The 22,194-nt window shown below is 43.1% G+C and overlaps 2 protein-coding genes and 1 long non-coding RNA gene across 3 annotated transcripts; 2 read left to right on the top strand and 1 right to left on the bottom strand.

Annotated features, from left to right (window-relative positions):
• The first annotated feature begins 67 nt into the window (after positions 1–67).
• Positions 68–3,595, top strand: LOC133475398 (uncharacterized). The gene is made up of 3 exons (XR_009787808.1): positions 68–187; positions 283–393; positions 3,469–3,595. It is a non-coding gene; the product is annotated as an uncharacterized LOC133475398 (long non-coding RNA).
• e2f1 (E2F transcription factor 1) lies at positions 736–11,171 on the bottom strand. Its single transcript, XM_061768169.1, has 7 exons — positions 9,897–11,171; positions 8,608–8,707; positions 7,122–7,341; positions 5,700–5,852; positions 4,903–5,017; positions 4,555–4,828; positions 736–3,778 (listed from the first exon to the last, which is right to left on the bottom strand). Exons 1-7 carry the CDS (start codon positions 10,146–10,148, stop codon positions 3,549–3,551), a joined length of 1,344 nt encoding a protein of 447 aa, XP_061624153.1. The 5' UTR covers positions 10,149–11,171; the 3' UTR covers positions 736–3,548.
• Positions 11,172–11,258: 87 nt separating this feature from the next.
• Positions 11,259–22,112, top strand: znf341 (zinc finger protein 341). Its single transcript, XM_061768143.1, has 17 exons — positions 11,259–11,329; positions 11,628–11,736; positions 12,127–12,237; positions 13,052–13,242; positions 13,758–13,907; positions 13,981–14,265; positions 15,420–15,603; positions 16,193–16,283; positions 16,419–16,509; positions 16,666–16,834; positions 17,636–17,856; positions 19,046–19,254; positions 19,565–19,661; positions 20,094–20,226; positions 20,745–20,856; positions 20,938–21,008; positions 21,519–22,112. Exons 2-17 carry the CDS (start codon positions 11,676–11,678, stop codon positions 21,959–21,961), a joined length of 2,619 nt encoding a protein of 872 aa, XP_061624127.1. The 5' UTR covers positions 11,259–11,329; positions 11,628–11,675; the 3' UTR covers positions 21,962–22,112.
• The last annotated feature ends 82 nt before the right edge of the window (positions 22,113–22,194 follow it).

A 22,194-nucleotide genomic window follows, 5' to 3' on the forward strand; every position in this document is an offset into this window, starting at 1 on the left:
GTCATCCTTTAACGTTTTAACATACATAGTAAGTATTTCTATATTTGAGTCTATCAGTTTAAGCAGGCGGCACGGTGACAACTGGCGAGGACGTGTGGCTCACAGTTCTGAGGACCTGGATTCAAATCTGGTCTCGCCTGTGTGGAGTTTGCATGTTCTCCACCGTGTCTGCGTGGGTTTTCTCCAGGTACTCCGGTTTCCTCCCACATCCCAAAAACCTTAATTGAAGACTCTAAATTGCCCGTGAGTGGGAATGGTTGTTTGTTTATATGTGCCCTGCAGGTCGCCAGCCCAGTTCAGGGTGTAGCCCGCCTCTCGCCCCGAAGATAGCTGGGAAGGACTGCAGCACGCCCGCGAACCTAGTGACCCTGCCAAACTGCCGCTTGTTGTGACGTGAGTTGTGTTCACCGCCACCGTACAATGTTTGTAGCTCCAATTTTTGCTCGCAGGGAAAAGCAAACAAAAAAACAAAAAAACAAACAACAACAAAAAAAACAATAATAATCATAATAAATTGGGGGAAAAAAACAATGGGGCTGAATGAATATCTCATTCTCATGGCTCCAAATGTATTCTTAAAGATTGTAGACAGGATGTTGTGCACAAAGAACAAACACACAAACATCAATAAGGAAAACATGAAAAGGAAATAATTACACTTGACAGCAGTTGAGTTCTTACTGGCACTGGGAGCTGCTTGACAAGTTCTGTAAAAACCACAGCCAGCGAGGCCAAACGATACAAATTCTGTAGCTGGAAACAAAAGATGAATTTGTTGTTATTTATTTATCTCTTCTGATATTAACCTGTTCATGTCAAACACAAATGATTCAAGTGTACGGCGCGAGAGAGAGGACTTGGCCTCACCAATACTTTTTGGAGAGGAGTGTATTTGAATTATCAGTGTTACAAATGACATAGACCAAATTGTTTATTTTAATCAATTAGTCAATGGAAAAAAGGTAGAAAGTGTCCCAAATTCTCAAGTAAAATCCAATTTAAAAAAAAAAAAAAAAAAAAGAACTTGGCATTTGAGTGGATATTTAAAAGGATTCCCTTCAAACCACTTTGAACCAGGGTTGGAGCCAAGACAATTATTGCGGTGTAAATAACTTTATAAAACGGCTTTGTTTTCATTTGGGCCAGAATAACAGTTCTTTTTTAAAAATCAGTCATTTTTAGCACATTGAACACGACATCAATAAATTATGTCGCAATATTGTCAACTCATACGATCCAGGGGCTGTACCCCCACTGCTGTTATTAATGCAAAATTTGAACATGTTCCGAACAAAACCACCGACAATAAATGATTTGGTTCAAACCTTGGTCGCTCTTGACCGGTTAAAAAAAAGTCACAATTGCACATTGTTGAGAGCTGATAATCTTCAGCATACTTGAGCAATGTTAATGAGGGGGGGGGGGGGGAGAAAAAAACAAAAAACTTCCATTTATAGATTTGAAAAGGACAATCAGAGGCACCCGAAACATCTTACATGCGCAATGCAGCTGTTGATAAAACATATCTATAACATAAAATAACAAAGTGATGCAAGTGACAGGGAAAGTCAAAATTACATATTGGAGAAGACTTTTGCCATCACGAGCAGATTCACAAAATTAAATACGCTATAGCTAACGTACAAAAATACTCGGGGAATCATTTGCTTGGATCATTAGAAAAGTCCCTTCCTGGTAGTTCGACCTGTACCACTTCTCTCAAATCAGATTCAATAAATATAAAATTCAACACTGCAATAAAAAGCTCATCTTCATCACACACGAACCCCCTTGCCCCCTGCAAAAAAAAAAAAAAAAAAAAAAACAAAGATCAGGAAGAAAAACCACAAACATAACTTGGAATGACAAAAGCGTTTTGATGCAAAAATTGGTAGCAATAAAGGCGCAACATTTTTCAAGGCGACCGATGGCTGAGTTAAAAAAAACAAAAAACTGTTTTGACATTGCTGTCGACTTCTAACAAAATATATCAGCTTGCACACAGATAAGTGTACAGTATAGAAACCAGCACGTTGAGTATTGATCACTGGGTTCAAGATAAGATGTCGCTGGAAGCTGCAACGTCAGTGATTTTAGGCATCAACATGAAGTGACATGTTTAAGTGCACTTAGAAACAACAGGACAAGTCCTGCTTTGGGGGTGGGGAGGGGGGGGGGGGGTTCTTTGTGAACTAACCTTCTGGGACCATCCACCTATTCCATCCCATCCCTAAACCAGCTAAATTGAACCAGCACTGTTCCCATGAAATAAATCTACTTGAAACTGTGAAGATTGAGCCGGGGCAGGGGAAAGCACCAAAATACAATATACTGTATGGATACACCAGTTAACACCCCTGCAGCTCTCAACGCGCATCTCAAGGGATTCCAGTGATTGAGGCAGTTTTGTACGCAAACATCTCCCGGGATTTGCCAACTGGGATTGCCACAAGCCACGGCGCCAGCCAGATACGACCAGGCGAGCTCTACTATGCCCCATGCGCATCCAAACTCACAAGTCACTTGCACGTGCCATCCAACACATTACCTACAACTTAACCCCCCCCCCCCCCGCCAAAAAAACCCAAAAAACAATACAGATATAGATATATATACAAATACATAAATAATTTAAGTATAGCTACATCCGCGCTAAAATCCAATCGGGAAGTGCTGTACAATTTCGGGGTGATTTTCAATTCGAATCGTAAAAATGAATTCAGAACCTCAATATCGCACATGTCGCTTGAAAGTCCAAAATAGAAGAGTGGCCCCTCGGAGATGGAAGGTTTAAGGGGTATTAGGGTCACAATGGAAGTCAAACATTTATGTACAGTGGAACCTTGATATAACGGACTAATGGGGGGGCGGTCTGATATAGCAGATGGTCCGTTGCATTGAAGCACATTTTTTTATGCATCCCTATTAATGTACAGTACAAAACTGTTTTGTACTGTACATTAATACATATAACCATCACGACATTCAACATGGCCGCCAGGTAGGTACATCTTTTGGAACCGGATCTAGTCATATTGTATATCTGTGAGCCGGAAACACGTCAGTCCCGTCCGTTCTCTGCCAGTAAACAACAGCGGCCAATTACACAACTAACAGACTTTGTCAACGGCATTTGAAGTGACAGACGGAAACTATTTTAGACACTGTTCAGTCCTGACGGTTCGTTTTATCGAGGTTCCACTGTACTATTACACTATCTATCGATAACACTACGAGAAGTTATTTTAGGAGGAAAAGAAGTCCTTTTTGTGGGGGCCAGTGGGTAGAATGGTAATCTATTGAGATTCAAGTTAAAGTTTTTCAAGATTTTTTTTTTTTTTTGACACAGGCAGTGTAGCCAATGACAATGACATTTTAATATGCTGAAATGTTACTTAAAACATTATCGCCCTGTATTGCAAAGTTTCAAGATGGTGAACCCCTTCTACTCTGAACAAATCCAAAAAGGTGAAACGTCTGAGGATCCACTATACTCGTCTGAGCTTCCCAAGAACAACAAGTTGTGTACGCCGACCCCGGCCCCGCGTCTAACTCGCCCCCAAAACTTGGGACAGGTCACCGAAGTCGCAGTCGAACAGTTCCGTGACGCCGAAGTCGCCCTCCAGGCCGAAGCGGTAGTCGGGACTGTGAGGCGGAGACAAGTTGATGAAACCGTCCAACGGGAGAGGGAGGCTCTCTCCGTGGAGGAAGTCCGTGGCGAAGTCGAAGTCGCTCATGTCCGCCAGACCTGAGAACGGGTCGGCGCCCATCAGGGATTCTGCCACGGAAAAGAACAACGATGGAAAAACACCACAAAAGTGGAACCTCTAACAACCCGTGAGCATGTAATGTTTGCATTTGGGTCAACATTAGAGCCGAATACGCCTCTAATAATGACGCTCTGTGTTTGCCTTTGACTTTTTCTTTGGCTTTTTTTGCATTATAAAGGAAGGGCGACATGCAAATAATGTGAGGAAGTACAATGTACAGTATACAGGCTCGCGTTCAAAGCACTATGACTGCCGCGCACCCATATGCGCCTTCCATTATTAGGATTATTATGATTATGATTATATAGAGTGGTTAACCTCTTAACACATTTAGACTTAGCTGGAAGTGTTTTCTTTTGCATGTTACTATTAACAGTTTTTTTCATGTTTTTTTTTTTTTTTTTAATCAAATGTTTGTTAACTTTTTTTTTTTTTTTTAAATCCAGTACAGTATTATTATTATTATTATATATTTTTTTTAAGTACAGTTCAGTTGTATTCTACTTTTAAGTACAATACATTTGCATTTAGACCTGTCAAACTGTTTGTTTTTGGGATAGTTTTATCTAACTTTTATGTGCAATACATTTTAACGTTGAAGTAGTACTTAGTGTAAAAAGTTTGACAATGTTTCCATAATCATAATCCTTACACCAATTAAAAATAACTAACTTGCACCGCTACATAAGGTTTTTTTTTGTTTTGTTTGTTTCAACCTAAATATTAATGATCTGTTTAATGGAAAGGAACTCGTGCGCTAGCGCACGAAAGCAGGCACACATACCCGTTCCGCCACCTAACAACAGCGACGAGGATTCCGGCTGAGACGCCGCCGTCGCCGTGGACGACGTGGACACGGGGGACGACAAAGCCACGTCCAAAGCCGCTGAGGAGCTTCTGTCTTTACCGGGCGTGCAACGGCCGGCTCGCGCGTGCGGGTCGGCGCTGGTTTTCGTGGGACTACTTCCTGTCACGGGGCTGCAAACTCCGGAGCTGTCGTCCGGGCAGAGGAAGACGTCGATGGGACCTCGCGTGCTCTTTAGCGACACCTGGTAACCCTGAAAGTCGCACAACGGAGGTGCAGTTTGGCCGATGTGAATTTTGCGGTTTGGTGAAACGTTCGGGCGTCTACCTCGCTGGGGTCCGAGACTTGCATCTGGGTCTCCGGGGGGGCTCGGATCACCATGACTAACTGGTCCGGGGTATCAAACGAGGTCCTCAGGTCCTGGCAGCGCACGAAGCCCAACGTGACCGACGGCCATTAAGGACCGCAACATTCAGAGGACTCAAAGTCATTCGCAATCAGGGAAGAGCACTTCATCGTTCTGCCGGTCACTCTACGGCACTGACACAGAGCGATGAACAAGGTAAAATGCTGCTTTTAGAATTTATAGTATCACAAAAGGCATTACGAAAAAAATTACATTTTATTTATTTATTTTTTTTTAAACCGACAACACAAATGGAAATTTGTTATTTGCCCCGATGGCCAATCACTTAACTGTTTGTCGGTGCTTACGTTGAAAAGTGAAGATTTACTTTCAGTGTCCCCAAGTAATAAACATGTGTTTTATTTGTTTTAATATATTTGTAATAGGATTAGGAAATTACTTTGCACGCACCCTGTGAATAATTCTCAGCCCAATTAAAGTGAATTTGGAGACTTGCCCGCGCGGCACGCCTGATGATTTCTCGTGGCACACTGGTTGGGAATCACTGGTCTAGCTGACCGCCCAGATGAGAGAAATGAATTATTGCAGGACGCTCATTGGCTAAGCAGGATCGCCATCGGCGCGGCATTTGAACTTTTGAGGATGCTCGGCCATAAATGACAAAAAATGCATAATGCATATCGCCGGCCAGTCCTCGCATTACCGCAGCCCTGAGTTCCTTGCGGTCTCCTTCTGAATGAATTCAGGAAAAGGATATCTCTTGCTCTTGGGCTCCTCGGTGAGCAGTCTGAGCTGCAGATTGCATTTGGAGATGAGCTTGTCCAGCTGCTCCTCCGCTGCGGTGAGGTCGCACACCTCCTTGCGCAGCTCCTGATGGAGGGCGACCGACGCCCCGTCGACGCGGTTCCCGCTGTGAAGAGCAAACATGGACATTTTCCATTTTTTTTCCTCCGCTACCTTTGCACCTAAAGCTCACCGCACAACGAGCGACGCGGACGAACTTGACAATCGCGAACAAATTGTCGTCGACGAACGACCTTGTACAAAACAACACCGCAGCGGCAAGAGCGATCGAGGCGAGGGAAAGAAGTCACAAAAAAAAAAAATGGAATCGAGAATATACAGGTGGAACCGACGTCTTACAACTTTCTGGTGGTCGTTTTATTAATACTGAATACATTTATTTTAATGAGGCTATTTCTTTTTGGAATATCAGGAAGCATGCTGAATTTTATTTGGGCCCATCATAGGGTCTTGCCAACCAGAAAGGTTTGGATGGAAAATGTTTAGTAGTTCATATTTAATTTAAAACCAAGAAATCGCCAGAATGCCAAAACACACAAAAAAACGTTTTTCTAATTAAAAATGTATTTAAAATTAGAACAAATACTTCCTGCCTCAAAGTACATCAGCAACATCACACTCACAATTACATTTTCCCTCTGATGTTCACATTATTTATTGACTGCATACTTTGACTATTTGACTAAGATGTAAATAATACAGTATAACACACAATAAGCTACATAATACCGTATATGGTTGCCTGCAATGACATTTGCAATCCAGCAGGTGTCCGTATTGAGCAGTACAGTGACACAGTATCAATACAATTTGCCCAAAGTGCCGCAACGCTTCACGAAGCATCATTTACCCATCACTACTGTTCTCTAACAAAGAAAACAAAGAAAGAAATTCTGAAAATTACGCCTGTATACTTTTACAGTCAACTTCAACTGGAGTGTCAAGAAACGGCTTGAAGCAAGCAACATCCATGCTAATATGTTAGCAACCTGTTGTTGTGATCACGTGGGCTCCGCATGCCGCCGGATCGAAGTGCTGGAGCCGAGCATGGAATAGACTACTTGTATAACAGTGGTAAAATTGGACATTTTAGATCCAGTCCGATGTGACCTGATCCTTTTTTTATTTTTGCTGACATCGGAACGATTTCCGATCTCAAAGATCGGATCGGGACAACCTGGCATTTCGATTGACCGCAAACTTCTACACTGTTGCGACGCCGTTCACTTGCAAATCGACATTTGGAATCGCAGCAACAACAACAACAAAAATAAAAAAATAAAAATAAAAAGTTGCGGAACCACGCTAAACGATGACCTTCGAAAACAGACCACCCGTTGTTAAGTAGTCTGCATTCAAGTGGGTTTCTACTCACAGCCACTGGATGTGGTTCTTGGACTTTTTAGAAATGAGCTGGATCCCCTCCAGAACGTTGGTAATGTCGTAGATGCGCCGCTTCTGGACATCAAGGACTTGCGAGGCCCAGTTCAGGTCCACCACGCCGTCGGCCGACTGGGACAGGAGGTCCAGAAAGCGTTTGGTGGTCAGATTCAAGGAGGTGTCATAGCGGGACTTTTCCGTCATGGTCCGAGGAACTGGGAGGAAAAGGAGCCAGAATTGTCACCCAAGTCATCTCATTTGCTGCCTGATATGCAAATAGTCTGTGTTTCTATCGTTTCAATTTGACATTATTGTTCTGGACAGCATGGCTAAAGCGGCCAAGCGTGAACTCTTTGGCGACGCCGCGGCATCGAGACGAGATTGTCTATCTAACACAGCGGGGCCTCCACGCTATCGGAGACCGTGCCTCAATTTGACTATCTGACAAAATGCTGTGTTTTGTGTTTGTCTGGTGATAAGTGTTAATTTACCCTTTTCAAAAATAAAAACCCATGACAAACAACTGCGAGATGCACCGTATTTTCCGCACTATAAGGCGCACTTAAAAGCCTTTTCATTTTCTCAAAAATCGACGGTGCGCCTTTTAGCCCGGTGCTCCAAATGTGCGCGCTGAGTTCCAAAATCTGTAAATCTGTAAGCGCTCCGCTTGATTGACTGTCGGACCATTTCCCGGCGTCATAGGGACGTAACACGTACACTACGTACGCTGGCGGCGATAAACCTATTAGAGAACATTATGTAACGCTACGTACAGTACGTACGCTTACCTCCGGTAGGTATACTGTACTACGGCTATGCTGCAAAACGACATTTGTTTGGCTAAGGAGCCCCGAAAATGACCTCGGCGAAGAGACGCGCTGACGAGGCACAATTCAAGCTACAGGCTATCAGTTACGCGGTTGGAAATGGGAGTGGAGCCGCCGCGGGAGAATTCAAAACCAAGCGCAAGAACAGCCGTCCCGGGAGAAGCGTCGCTACAGTCGCCATTCGACTGAAGGCAACAACGATAGCGCAAGACGTGAAGATCGAACGCTTTCGAAGAGGTCCGTCTTGCTGCTTTCGGGAACCCGGCATGTTTGATGGCAAAATTGCCCAGTTGTTCAATTCCGATACAGAAGATGAGGACTTTGACGGATTTGTGACAAAAGATTGATCAAAACAAAAATGATAATAATAATGGGAGTGTATTTTTAAATACGGAGTAGAATAAAGTTCAACCAAACTCACCATTTTGCTTCCGTTCCCTTGTTCTAGCATGCGCCGAATAATACGGTGCGCCTTACGTGTGGCTTGAGTACAGAAAAAGACCCCGTAATTGAGAAATACGGTACTTGCAAACCATAGTTACAGCGAGTCTGGTTAATCTTCACATTTCACTCATGTTTGAGTCAACACTTTATAACTGATGCAAACAATCTCGTGCGTGTCGGCGTGTGTGGCGCGTGTGTGTGTGTATGTACTTCTAGGAGGGGCAGGCGTGGAGGGCGGCGCGTGGCCTGAAGACGGCCGGGCTGTGCTAACATACTGATGGTCGCTGTCCAGGTCCAACTTCCGCTTAACCTGAGGAAATGCAAAAGGGAAAAGAACAAATGCGGTGAGGCTCGGGAGATGTTAGGAAAAGAGGACAACCCCCCCCCCCCTTCCACCGAGAAAAAAAAAAAAACACACAACATGTTTGCACACTGAAGCAGATGTCTGTCTGTCAGAGTCTTCAATTACAATGCATGTTTTTCAAATTTGGGAAGATGTCGAAGTACTCGGACAAAAAGAAAACGCTGTCCATTTTACACGGATGCCTGCTCATGTCAAAACTAAATGTTTATATTATTATTATTATATACAAACTCCAATACCATGTCTATTAAACAGCTTTTCAAAATGTTCGTTTTTTTTTTGCCCCCTCCAATTTTTGACCGGTGGTTCTCAACCTAGTTCCCGCATTTCTCTATTGTTGCAAAGTCCCGACCTACTTTTATAGAAGTTAGGAACAATCAAGCATTTTTCTTATTTATTTTTTGGTTTAAAAATGTTCAAATCAGCCTGACACAGCGCCAAAAGTATATCGCTAGCCAAGAGTTTACACTGCATTGTATTTGAGGGAGTAAATTATAGTGACTCAAGCACAAGTGAGTAACATTTCCTGTTGCCTATCTAAAAAAAAATATGAATAGGAGTATGACTAATATAATTTTTTAGTACCCAAAATGGGTCCGCGATTCACGTTTAGGTCCCGACGCAGAAATCTTCGTTTAAAAATTGACAAAAAAAATTGAGGAGAGTAAATATAGCTTTAAATTATTATTATTTTTTATATAAACTTAAATGTTATTCTCTTTCTGTTTTAAGTTAAAAAACCAAAAGTAAAAATGCAGGGAGCTCTCAGGATCAGCAAAAATGTAACACAATTTCAAATTTAAACAAATAAATAGTTGCCTGAAGTTCACCCAGTTTTAAATTGATCTTTTATCAGCCATCGGATGTAAAAAAAAAAAAAAAGAAAAAAGATAAATAAAATGCTGATGCCGAGATGCTTCAAAATAGTGAATATCGGCGCCATTAAACATATCGATTATATTGCTGCCTGAGTGTGATGTGCTTTCTATTACATTGCCCTAAAATCGCATAAAGTTTCCAATTTTCAATGCTGCCCAAATTTCTTTGCTTTCAGCAACCCTGGTCACGGGGTGACCTTGCCAAAAAGAGCAGCGGAAGCGCCGACGCCCCCGTCGAGGGCTTTGCGGGTCCTCACCGAAGGTCTTCCCAGGGTGGGCCTTCTCTTGTCTTGGAAGGCCACATCAGCGGGACCCTGCGGGGTAGCGAACAGCAAGATTTCTCCCGTGCTGGAGGGTGCGGCGTCCGGGTGGAGCCCCTCATCGCAGGGACTGGTGATGATGACTATCTGGTGGTCCTGACCCAGAGCGACACCTCCAGAGTTGAGCAAAGTCTCAAAGTCAGCCAAAAGATCCTCTGACGTGTGGCCTGTTATCAGGGTCTCTGACATGGCAGAGGTCTCTCGGACAGTTTGGCGACGTCACAACGGGATGCAGCTTGACTCAACGAGTTGTCCACTTCAAAAGCTCCTCAGACTCCGTGATCGGTTGCCTTCAAGTGGTCTTGAGCAACTTGTGAACACTTTTGGGAGAAGTTCCTCATGAGTGTACGTCACAACAAAAACGCTAATCCTACTTGGACCCCGCTTCGAGTGAAACAACAGGACGGGATGTGTATCTGGGATAGAATGGTATCAACAGCCCAACAGAGAGGCCGAGGCCGTCAAGCGAGCAGATGGATCGCGAGCTAGCATGCTAACCTTTTGTTTTGCACTGCGGTTGTCAGCACGAGACCGCCAGGCCCCGTCAACAAGCAACGGGCACGACCGACACGGGGAGAGGGGGGCTGTGTGTGTGTGTGTGTGTGTGTGTTGGGGGGGGGGGGGGGAGGAATAATAAGGAAAAATAAAGTGCACAAAAGCCACCAGGAAATCGCCCTTTACGTCTTTCAAACGGCAGCGATATGAAAACGACGAGGTGTCGTAACTTTGCAGCACCTTTGGAGTAGCCCTCGAGAACGACAACGCAGTGCGACACTGACGAGATAATTCCACTTCACCTTCGCCCCCAAAAAATCCAAAATAAAGCCATCCGTTATGTCAGGCGGATTTTGAGTAAGTGTACGTTGAGTGGGACATTGAGAAATGACGTCCTATATGAGAACATACAGTAAAAGACATATTAGCATGCTAGCGGAGTTATTAGCCCCAGCCTCCTCTCGGTTTGTTGGGGAACGCGGGAAGCTGTCCAACTAAAATACAGTTTTTAAAAAAAAAATAATAGTAAAATAAAATAAAGAGAGAGATAAAGCGTCCCGAAAGTTAGCGATCCGTCAAATGTGCATCCGCTAGTCCACGGAAAGCTCCCGGCGGGTCGCTGGCCTCTTGTCGTGCCTTGTTGTTGTTGTGATGACTGTTGTTGTCAACCCAGCTGATCCAGATCCGCTTTTCGCGCGAAATCTTTTTTGCCGCGAAACCCCCACGTGTGCCAGTCTGGGGCTTCTCATTGGTCAACGAAGGGAGTCTTCCGCCAGACCAGACTAGCGCTCTCTGATTGGTGGATTCTGTTGTCAGTCTTTTGATCGATCGCAGATTTGTCGATTGCAACTGACATACACGCTTGACATGAACGTGTGCGTCTTTGTTTTTGTTTTAAATATAACTTTTCTCAACTACATAGAAAAAGAACATTCGGGTTTCGCCTTCAAAACTTTACATTTATGTAGAAAAATAGAGATAAAAAAGAGATATAAATAGTCTTCATTTTATATTGCACATAACGACACCAAAAGAAATGTGTTCTCGAGTAAATATATTGTAACTGTAAAAACTTCCGGATGAAGGCAGTCAAACAGTATATCAGCCCTTACGGATTTAGAACATATACTATAGAAGATATAAACGTTTTTTTGTTTTTGACCTTTATGCTAGACTGCTCCACAGATTGCCCGCTGCAATCTACCAGACTGTACTAATCAAATGCCTATCGCCCAGCTGAAGAACTGCAAGATGGCGCAGGCTATATTCGAGGTACTCGAAGGTAAGAATAATATGTTAATAGCCACGTAAATACAACCTGTAGAACTCGCCTGTGCATTTTAAGTCAGTGTGATTTATCGGCATCATTTTAATAGTGCCTTACACCTAGCACAAAATCATATTTTCTCACAACACCACGAAGAATCGCGTGCAAATATAATAATAAACAAATGAGCTAGTTAATGGTTCAACTGAATGTTGGATGAGATGCTTGCATGTGTTGATGTCTTGAGCAGTTAATGACACATTGCACGTATGACGATATGACTTCAAATGAAACGTCGTGGCTGGCGGTAAAGCAGATTGTCACTCCCAAATTCAATGAATGAATGAACTTCAATGACGCCCCAGTGCATGGACTCAAACAAGCAAGTGTGACTTTTCTCTCCAGGCATGGACAATCAGACAGTAATGGCAGTGCAGTCATTGCTGGACGGTCAAGGAGGTGTTCCTGACCCCAACAACCAAAACGTCTCCGGGACGCCAGCTATCCAGTCTATGGGTTTGTCAATGACTAACTAACTAACTAACTAACTAACTAACTCCTCTGAGTTCTAATGAATTTGGCTCGTATAGAGCACTGCTTCCCAACTGGTCAGGTGTTTGTGGGAAATTATCCAATCTCACTGAAGTGATCCAAAAGCCATTATTTCTTTACTCCAAATAATGTCTTTGTTTCTCTATCTATGCCAGCGACATATAGTGATAGGAAGAACAATTAAACGCTCCTCCGCTCGATGACAGAAGGTACAATTAACCTCACGACATGTAACGAGATGATGTCATTGAATTACATTGATCTGTCCAACTCCTCGCTAACTTTCATTTATGTACAGTTTCTAGAACTAGTACAGCATTTGTGGTTCTTTACTATTTTCACAATCACAACTTTGTATATTGCACATAGTACTCGGAAGTTTCTTGCAAATATTTAACTTCATGTAAGTACTGACTATTTTTTTGTTGCGGGCAGCACGTTAAACTAGCCGATGGCACGTCTGCCGCAACGGTTCAAAAGTTCCCGTCGTGTTTGCCGGCTCCCGTCTTCCTGTGCGAAGTTTTTCATATTCCTCCCGTGCTTGCGTGGGTTTCCTCCGTATTCCAAAACTATGCACGTTAGGTTCATTCAAGACTTTAAATGGTCCACGGGTGTGAACGTGAGTGTGTTTGTCTATATGTGCCCTGCGACTGGGTGGCACCAGTGATCACAACAAGCACAATAGAAAATGGATGGATGTACAGTTACATCACCTGTTTTGTGTTCCTTCATACAATTTCTGTGCCCGACGAGTGTACACGTTTGTTTCTTCCCACAGATGACGAAGACGTGTTTTTGTGTGGGAAGTGTAAGAAGCAGTTTAACTCCCTGCCCGCCTTCATGGCACACAAGCGGGAGCAGTGCCAGTCCAGCGCCCCCTCCTTGTCCACCGTGTCCTTGGCCTCCACCAATGCCTACACACCGGTTCCCTCCATCACTTCGGGACCACAAACTAATGGCAACAGGCAGGTGAGAGGACAGCGTGAATCGAGGAAGAGAAAATCACTTTATAAGAGAGTATATACATATTACTTCAGTAGCACTACTTACATATTCTTGTAAAATTGCTACTTTTTTTTCTCGAATCAGCACTTTATTTTTGAAAATTATTTTACTTTTTCTTGTGACATTTCAACTTCTCCCAACTACAGTTGTATTCTTGTCATGCTATGACTTTATTCTGACAGAATTTTTTTTCTGAAAACATTTTTCATTTTACAGCTTAATTCTATTGACAGTTTGACTTTGTCTGTTTATCCATGACCTTTTTTTCCCCCATAATATTAGAACTTTATTTACAAATTACGATATGTTCTCATAATATTCTGACTTAATTTTGTTGCAGTTTCGACTTTATTCAAAGATTATTTTTCACTCCTCCTCTGTTTAGAGATTGTTTCTTAACTTTTAACATCGACTCTATCACAGGGAACTAAAAGGAGTTATTTTATTTTGTGTGTGTCATGTCTCCGGTTGTCACGCAGGTGTCCACCTACATCACAGTCCCGCCCTCCCCTCTAACGCACACGCTGGTCCAAGGCAACGTGCTGGTTAGCGATGACATTCTTTTGTCGGCCATCTCAGCTTTTACTTCCATTGACCAGCCGATGAGCGCCATGCAGACACCCGTACAGGTAACACAACACTACACGTCCCGTTTTACTTAACTGGAACTGCCCTTTAACTCCTTCGTTGTTCGTCTTCCAGAGTAACCCGAGCATGCATACGACTGGTGTATCGTACCTTCAGCACCACCACCACCACCATCATCATCACCACCAACAGCAGCCCTGTCACATACTTCCTCCGAGCCAGACGCCAGCCCACCCGCTGCCAGCGGGACAGCCCGGCCAGCAGCCTCTCCCCGCTTCGCATGCCGCCGCCAGCCACGGCAACTCGGTGGTTCAGGTCTACAGCGCCCTGCCGCACATGGTCGGCGGTGGTAATGCGGAGATCCACGCACTGGGTCTGCATCCGTTCCATCCTGTCCAAGTAAGTGGATAAATATAGTGTTGAAAGTGTAGGCTTTGCTCATGTGACGTACTTGCCACAAGATTAGGTACACCAACAGACTGAACCCTACCTCAAAATGCCCCCCCCCCCCCCCCAAAAAAAAAAAAAATCTTTATAATTGCTTATAGTAATTATTTACATACAACAAACAATGATCCTAAAACAGTTTAATATCATTTCAAACTAATCTTACAACATGAACCTAACCGTAACTGCCTTACTGATGATTGGATTTAGGAAAAATGCAACAGCGTGCACATACATGTGCTGCGGTGAATACTCTGAACTTTTTCAGCAACAACTCAGGCGAAACGTAGCTCCTCTCTGACATACAAAGCTTGCATCTCAGTTGCGATGTATCACTTCAGCATACTTCTTTGGTACCAATGCACGACTTTCCTAATAGGGTTAGGGTTATGGCATTTTAGGGCGATTAAGAAAGAGCACAAAAAACATGAATGTGTGAGGTATTCATCCAATAGTTGGGAGAGGTTCCACAGAAAAACACAAGAATAGGTGAATTTTTAGTGAATAGTGAACCACGATATGCACAGAACAACTGTAGTCCAATACAAGAACGAGATCAAAAAGGACCTTATTGTGTAGCTTCCACAAAATAAGAGAAGCATCACTGCAAGCCCATTGTGTCCCACTGAAATTCTTCTGGATTTTTATTTTTCAAATGTCCCCCAAAAAAACAGCATAATTGGAGCACAGGTACAAAATCTACACTGAGAAAAGTAATCAAATATATGTTAGTTTTAGCACATTTTAATCATCTGCAACTGATGTGCATGTTCTAATTAAGTTCATTCAAATGACCTTTTTTAGTGTAGTTGGAATGTTTATGGATGACAGTTTCACCAACCCTTAAAATGGTTTTGATTTAGTGGATGTTTGAAGGAAGGGACACATTTTTGAATATAGTGGTTGTGTTTCATTGACACAGTCAGAAAGGAATTAATGTGATGATATGCTTTTTGGTTGTCTACAGTCACGCATTTTTCACAAATGTTAGCAGTCACAGTGATATTTTTTGCATCATAACAAACAAATGGAGTATAATTGAATTGATGCATAACAGATTCTGAGTGTATGAGTTGATTTTATCATGACATTGTCGTATCGCACAGGTGCCCAGCCAGTGTGTGGAGAGCCAGTCCTTCACCACGCCTCCCGTCTACAGCCCAGGAAAACTGGGCATCAAAACAAAGACGTGCAGCATCACCACCAACACGACGGAGTTGGGCGAGTTTGAAAAACTCATTGGCCCCAAACGGCAGCGAAGTAGCAAAAAAAGCTCAGATGGAGCCATAGGTGTGTATGTGTATGTGTGTGGTGGAGACAATCATTAATTAAGCATTTGTTGGTTTCTTGTATTGGTCCAGTTGCCTGTTTCGTGCACTGGTTTATTGGGATAATTTACCATAGTAAAGTTGTATTCGTATAAATAGGTCAGCATGAATGAATGGAGATTTAAAACACCACCAATGTTAAAATGTGGTAATAATGTCTGCTTCAAAAAATGTGGTTGTATCGAATGTCAGAGTAAAGGTAATTGCGAACATTAACTACTGGTGCCACCTGTTATTCTGCGGGAAAAGAAAGTTACCTCAAGTGGAGATTTGTGATGGAGGCAATTGAGGGAAGGTGTCTATTCTAACGGAGGGAACCCAGTTTCTACAACTGCCACCACTGAAGCTGCTGCAAATAAATTGTCGTTCAACGTTGTTACCTTCCATAAAAGGTCAAAACCTAACACAGTCTGGGTGGACCTTTGCTAACCTTAACACATTCACTGCCATTGACGGCTTTAGAAGTCAAATATCCACGTTAAGTGGGAGGGCTGGCAGTGAAGGAGTTTTACACTGGATGAGCCTATTTTACTTTCGATTTTTCTCAACAGACTCGCTGAAATCCAAAGGTCCAAAGCTGAAGTGCAATTTCTGCGACAAAATATTCTCCAAAAACTTTGATCTTCAGCAGCACATTAGGAGGTGAGAAAGATGAAAGACTTTTGAAAGACTGAAAAAATGAAATACTCATTGAAAGATGTGCTCTTAATACAAGAAAAAAAAAAAGAAGTCCTTTAATGCGCCTCTTCAACTTTCTGCAATTTTTTTTGTTTGCAGTCATACAGGAGAGAAACCCTTTCAGTGCATCGTGTGCGGTCGAGCCTTTGCCCAAAAGTCCAATGTGAAGAAACACATGCAGACACATAAGGTCCTCAATGATTTGTCAGTACTCTACTTCTGTTTATTGTTGTCATCATACTGCTAGCTACATATAGTATTTCTGTCGTTCATTCCTGTCAAGTATGAAAGCAATGCAATCCAACACAAGCTATGTAGTTTTCACCAGCTTTTTCTTGTCATGAAGGTGTGGCCTGTGGGCGTGGCTAGCACGGTTTCGAGGCTACCAATCACTGTAAAGGTTGTGCCGGTGTCAGCCAATGAGGAGGCGGCCAGCGGGGATCAGCAGCAGCGCGAGCCGGAGGAGGCGGACCCCGAGCAACGGGCGACGCCGGAGGCCGACGCAGCCCCAACGGGTACAGTCCAACCATTTGAATGCAGGCACTCAAAAATGTGTTTTTGTTACCTCGACTCGGAGAAATTCAGAATACAGCAACAGAGATATCTCCTCTAGTCAGCAGCGGCAGCAAAAGTACTCACACTGTGTACTACAAAGTAAAAATATGTCAGAAAAATACTCAATTGTTTATCACGGGGTTTACGTTCCAGAAAACCCCTCCAATAGAGGAAATCGGGGAGGTAGTGTCCAATTATTTACTGGATATTTATATAAATCTTAATTTCTCATATATGCAATTAAATGTCAATCTGTGTTACTTTAGAGAGGTGCATTTAGCTAAATGTTGCTCTTGACTTGCATTTGTTCCATATTGTTGGCTCAACCAGTTCCATATAGTTAGCTATTCTGTACGTCGGGCTAGGTCAGTATTTGTGAATTTATTTCATAAGACTCTCACTGGAGCTTGTGTGTTAACCAGTGGCATGCCAGTCATGTTCACTGCATTACTAAGCAATTTAGTAATTTACTAAATGTGTGAGTAAGGTTTCTTTTCCTGCAAAGTAAAAGAGCCTCGCTGTCTTTATGAGTTTTGCTACCACATGATCGTTATATAGCCAGCAATGCTAACCAAACTAAATGTGCAGGTGAGTAACTACACTACACTGTATTTGCAATAAGTGAACCATGACATAGCGAGGGATTAATGTACCTGAAAAACCTACTTATTTACAGTAACAAAGTATTTGCACTTGGCTAGTTCCCAATACCGGTCGTCTATAACCTCAGTAATGTTCCAAAACGACGGGTTTGACCACAGAAGCTTCAGGGGAAGCCGAGGAAAGCGTTCCAGAGGCCCAGGCTGATGTTGGGGACACTCGTGGCGAGTCTGTGCCCGCTCAGCTACCCAACCAAGAGGGTCCAGCTCAAACCAAACAGATTGTGGTGGTTGACAGCTCCTACCAGTGCCAGTTCTGCTCCAGCAAGTTCAAAACCTACTTCCAGCTCAAATCCCATATGACCCGACACAAGGGAGAGCAGGTGAGCCACATACATTGTAAACCCCAGGGGTGCCGATATTTTTGAGCATGACGATAAAAAGACACATTATGCTTATTTTTTGTCTTGACTGTCTGACATGAAATCAGACTAAACTATTCCATTTTTAGGTCAATTAGGATTACTAAAATTACTTTTATTTGCTGAATGCCCAAATAGTGAGATCTTTTTTTAAGACAAATACATATATATTATAGACAATACAACTGTATAACGCTGAGTGATTGGAATTTAAATAAAATAATAATACAGTGAAAACCCGCCTAGTCACGGTTAGCTTTTCACAAATTCTGTTCGTGTTTTGTAATGTGGAAGCTACCCTTAGCTATATGCTGAAAAACTCACTTATTAGCATTTTTACTCTCTGTAATGCCCTGGAAAGTAGCAATTGGTAACAAGGAAGTATGTTGAAATGATACATGGCAAAAGAGATCTTCAAGGTCAAGGAAGAGCAAAGCTGCGATTGTTAGTAGAAAGTAAAGAGAGTCTTTGCCACGTGTTTTTGCTCTTCTCGGTTGTTCTAAATAAAAAGCTCAAGCATCTGTAGGCCATTTATTTTTATTTAATCCCAGCCATTTTCAAGAGAACCCCCCCCCCCCCCCCGCAGTACCAGTCATTTGGACCGATCTTTCAAGGCACACAGAATATTGTGTTCTATGGCTATATAAACATGGCACCACCCCCCACCCCAAAAAAAGATTCGAGTTCCATCTTTCAAACAAACGAAAAAGTTTGTTTCTACCTTTTTCCATTCTTTAGTAATTAGTGGTAGAACATAGGTAAGCAATACCAAAATTCTAAATTGTATGATGCACTGCTGCCATCTAGTGTCTGTTTTTAATGGGGATTAAAATGGCTCTCAGGCCTCATCCTATAGTGAGGAGTGACGTCAGCCCCCTTCTGAAACCGCACAAAAACGTAAAAGACGCAAAAGGTGATCAAGTTCTAAAAGACGTAAAACTACATTTTTGGTATTAAATGGGTAATGTTCTAAGATGATTTATGTATTCACGGTTTAAACTATGAAACATTTTTAGAGGGGACTTCAATTGACCCAAATGAGGGCCGGCCGGCCGTATTTAAAAAGGATGGATAGTAACAATAAGACTCACTGATATAAAATGCTTCTTTGCATGTCCACCTCAATATTTAGTGCCGCTTCCTCTGTCAGGTTTACAAGTGCGTGCTCAAGTCTTGCTCCCAGACCTTCCAGAAGCTGGATCAGTTCCTGGAGCACATCAGGACTCACCAGGAGCAGCTGACCTACCGCTGTCACCTCTGCAGCAAGGTGTTCCCGTCTTTGTTTGAACTGGGAGTCCACCAGTACTCAAACTGCTTCTGCCCACAGCAGAACACACGCAAGGAAACCGCGTTCTACAGGTTAGCTTATCTTTGTATATAAAGGTCATTGTGCCTGTCTGTGGTTGATTGTGCTGTGTTCCTGCCTACGTGTCATTAAGTAAAGTGGGTGACGAACAGGGCGTAAAAACTTGACACTGTCAAGGGGCCCTGACCATTTGGGATTTGAGATTTATGATTGGCAGGTATTCTTCCAAGGGAGGTTTCCATAAAGTAAACGTGGTTGAAACGCTACCACCTGGAATCCCTTGTTGGTTGTACAGGTGGCAAATTTAAGCCTTGGCGGAGGTTAGCCTTTCTAAGTGTTGTTCTTGTTTGCACTTGTCTTCAGGTGTGTGAAATGCCAATGCAGATATTCTACCCAAGAAGCGCTGGAACAGCATCTACTGACCGCCTCACACAACTTTCCTTGCCCACACTGTCAAAAGGTATCACGCACGCAGAAATCGTGCTCTTTACGCAATTGGGAGAAGTGACAGTTTTGTATAAACACTTCGCCAAATGGTGTCCACCACTCTAATAGGCCCTGTGCCCCCAATCTCAAGATTCATTGTCCACCGGAAATAGACACCAGCTGGAAAAAATAATAGGTGGTGCCACTAGATGGCTATAATTTACTCTGCTATGACATCATTTAGCACAATCTGCAAGCAGACGTGACATTTGTAAAGCTGAAGCTTACCATGGTGTTTAAAGAGAAAGTACTGCTGTGTGCTAAACATTTTGACACTGACCCAAAAAAGGAAATCTGGGAAAAAACAGAGAACAATCTGATATTTGCTGACAAAGATTAGAGAGTTAAAATTTAGCAAGGAATTGGACTGAAAGCCTGTTGACCTTCTGTGCACTTCGCTTCTCAGGTGTTCCCATGCGAGAGGTACTTCAGACGCCATTTGCCCACTCATGGCGTTGGAGGAAGGTTCAAGTGTCACATCTGCAAGAAGGTCCTCAAGACGGAACACTACCTCAAACAGCACACGAGGATTCACTCAGGTGGGGGAAGACTTCCTTGGATGGATTGCTGTCCTTGACACGCTACTAGCTAGACAATGCCATTTCTGAAGTGCTAAATGAAATACTTTTAAGTTGGAATAGTTTGAATCTGTCAAATAATGCGGAAACTGGAAGAGCATTTCAGTGTTTTATTGAAAAAAATTTGGGAATTGCAATAGTGCACATGATGGCTTGAATGAACAATATGAAGTTGCAATGGTTTGAATCGGTTGAGAAATGCAGAAACTGGAAGTGATGATGTAAACATTTTGAATTTGGGCCTCTATTTTGAAATTTTGGGACTGAGAATAGTTCACATGATGGCTTGAATGACTTGAACATATTGAAGTTGGAATGGTTTGAATCGGTCAAGAAATGTCAGAAGAGGGGGAAAGAAATGCAATACATCTATCTACCAATATGGGAATTTTGGGTGTGTAGTTTTGGAATGTTTTGTGAGTGCTTCCCCCTAACACTATGGAGACAAGACATGAGCTGGATGTAACTCCATTTTCCAGGGGAGAAGCCCTTCAAATGCTCCGTGTGTGAAGCCACTTTCAACAGGAAGGACAAAGTCAAGCGCCACATGCTCATCCACGAGCCCTTCAAAAAATACAAATGTCCTTTCAGGTAGGTGCAAAAGTCAATGAAATATTGTTTGCTTGTTGTTGTTGTTGTTTTTTTCCTTCATGTTGCTTTTCTTTCCATTAGAACTCACGTAGGCTGCTCCAAAGAATTCAACAGACCAGACAAGCTGAAGGCACACATTCTGTCACATTCAGGTCAGTAATCCCTTGTCCACTCTGTGACTTGGGCTTTACTGTGCACCCATACTTCGATGCACACAATTCTGGGTTTGCTGATCAGTCGGGTGCAGTTTAACCTAAACACGGAGCGGAATTCACCCATAATATATATCATCATTTGAAAAAGAATTCAACTTAATGAGGACAGTACATCATCAGAATCATTTGTGCCCTAAACAGCAATGATAAAAAAAAAAAGTGAATGTTCAGAAGACACTTATTTTCACCCTACAAGAATTGTAATGTGTTGTTTTTTTGGGGCAACTGGAACACATTAACAACATTTCTCCAAACAAATTAAAGTTGTCAGTCAAAGTCCAAATGTATTTTAAATATTCTTCGTTAGATCCAAACGATCAAATGGTGGATAATAATAAGAAAACCTCTTTTTGCTCCACAATGTCACCTGCTAGGCTACTGCCCCACTTTCCTCCTGTGCGATAATTGCCCGTTACTCACCACCACACCGATGTCTCTTACTTCCAGGCATCAAGCCCTTCAAGTGTCTGTTCTGTCAGAAGGCGTTCAGTCGCAGAGCTCACATGCTCGAGCACCAGCAGTCGCACACGGACAATTATCGCTTCCGATGCTCCGCCTGCAACAAAGGCTTCTCCAGACAGAGTTACTACAGAGACCACAAATGTTCAGGAGCGGGGAACGGCAAGAGACACGACGGAGAGACCACGGAGGAAGACGTGGAGCGGGACAGAGGGGACGTGCGAGCCGGCAGGAGGAGCTGCGGCCGGCTCACGAGGCAGGCGAGGAGGTTGAGGACTGCCAGACACGAGGTGAGGAAAGAAGACAACCAGGAGGAGGCGGGAACAGACGGGGATGAGGGTGAGCGGGACTCGACAGATGAAGGAAGTCAAGCCATGCCGTCCGTGGCCGCCGTCGAAGTTGACGGGCTTGAAGGGGACGCATCGCATTAGATTTCTCGAGCCACACGTGAACCGCTTTCCTCCTACGCTTACGGTTGGTGATTTCAAGCATCAATGAGGAAATGTTTACTGGATGTCTAACTCATATTTTGTTTTACATTAAAACATTATTGAAAATAAAATTATACATTATATAAACAACGCGTGCATTCATTTGTTTATCATCTTGTTTTCTCAGATAAAAGTTCCCGGTTTATCTGCGACATGGGGAGGGCAAGAACGCC

Source organism: Phyllopteryx taeniolatus, chromosome 1 (genome assembly GCF_024500385.1).
Source record: "Phyllopteryx taeniolatus isolate TA_2022b chromosome 1, UOR_Ptae_1.2, whole genome shotgun sequence".
Taxonomy (NCBI): domain Eukaryota; kingdom Metazoa; phylum Chordata; class Actinopteri; order Syngnathiformes; family Syngnathidae; genus Phyllopteryx; species Phyllopteryx taeniolatus.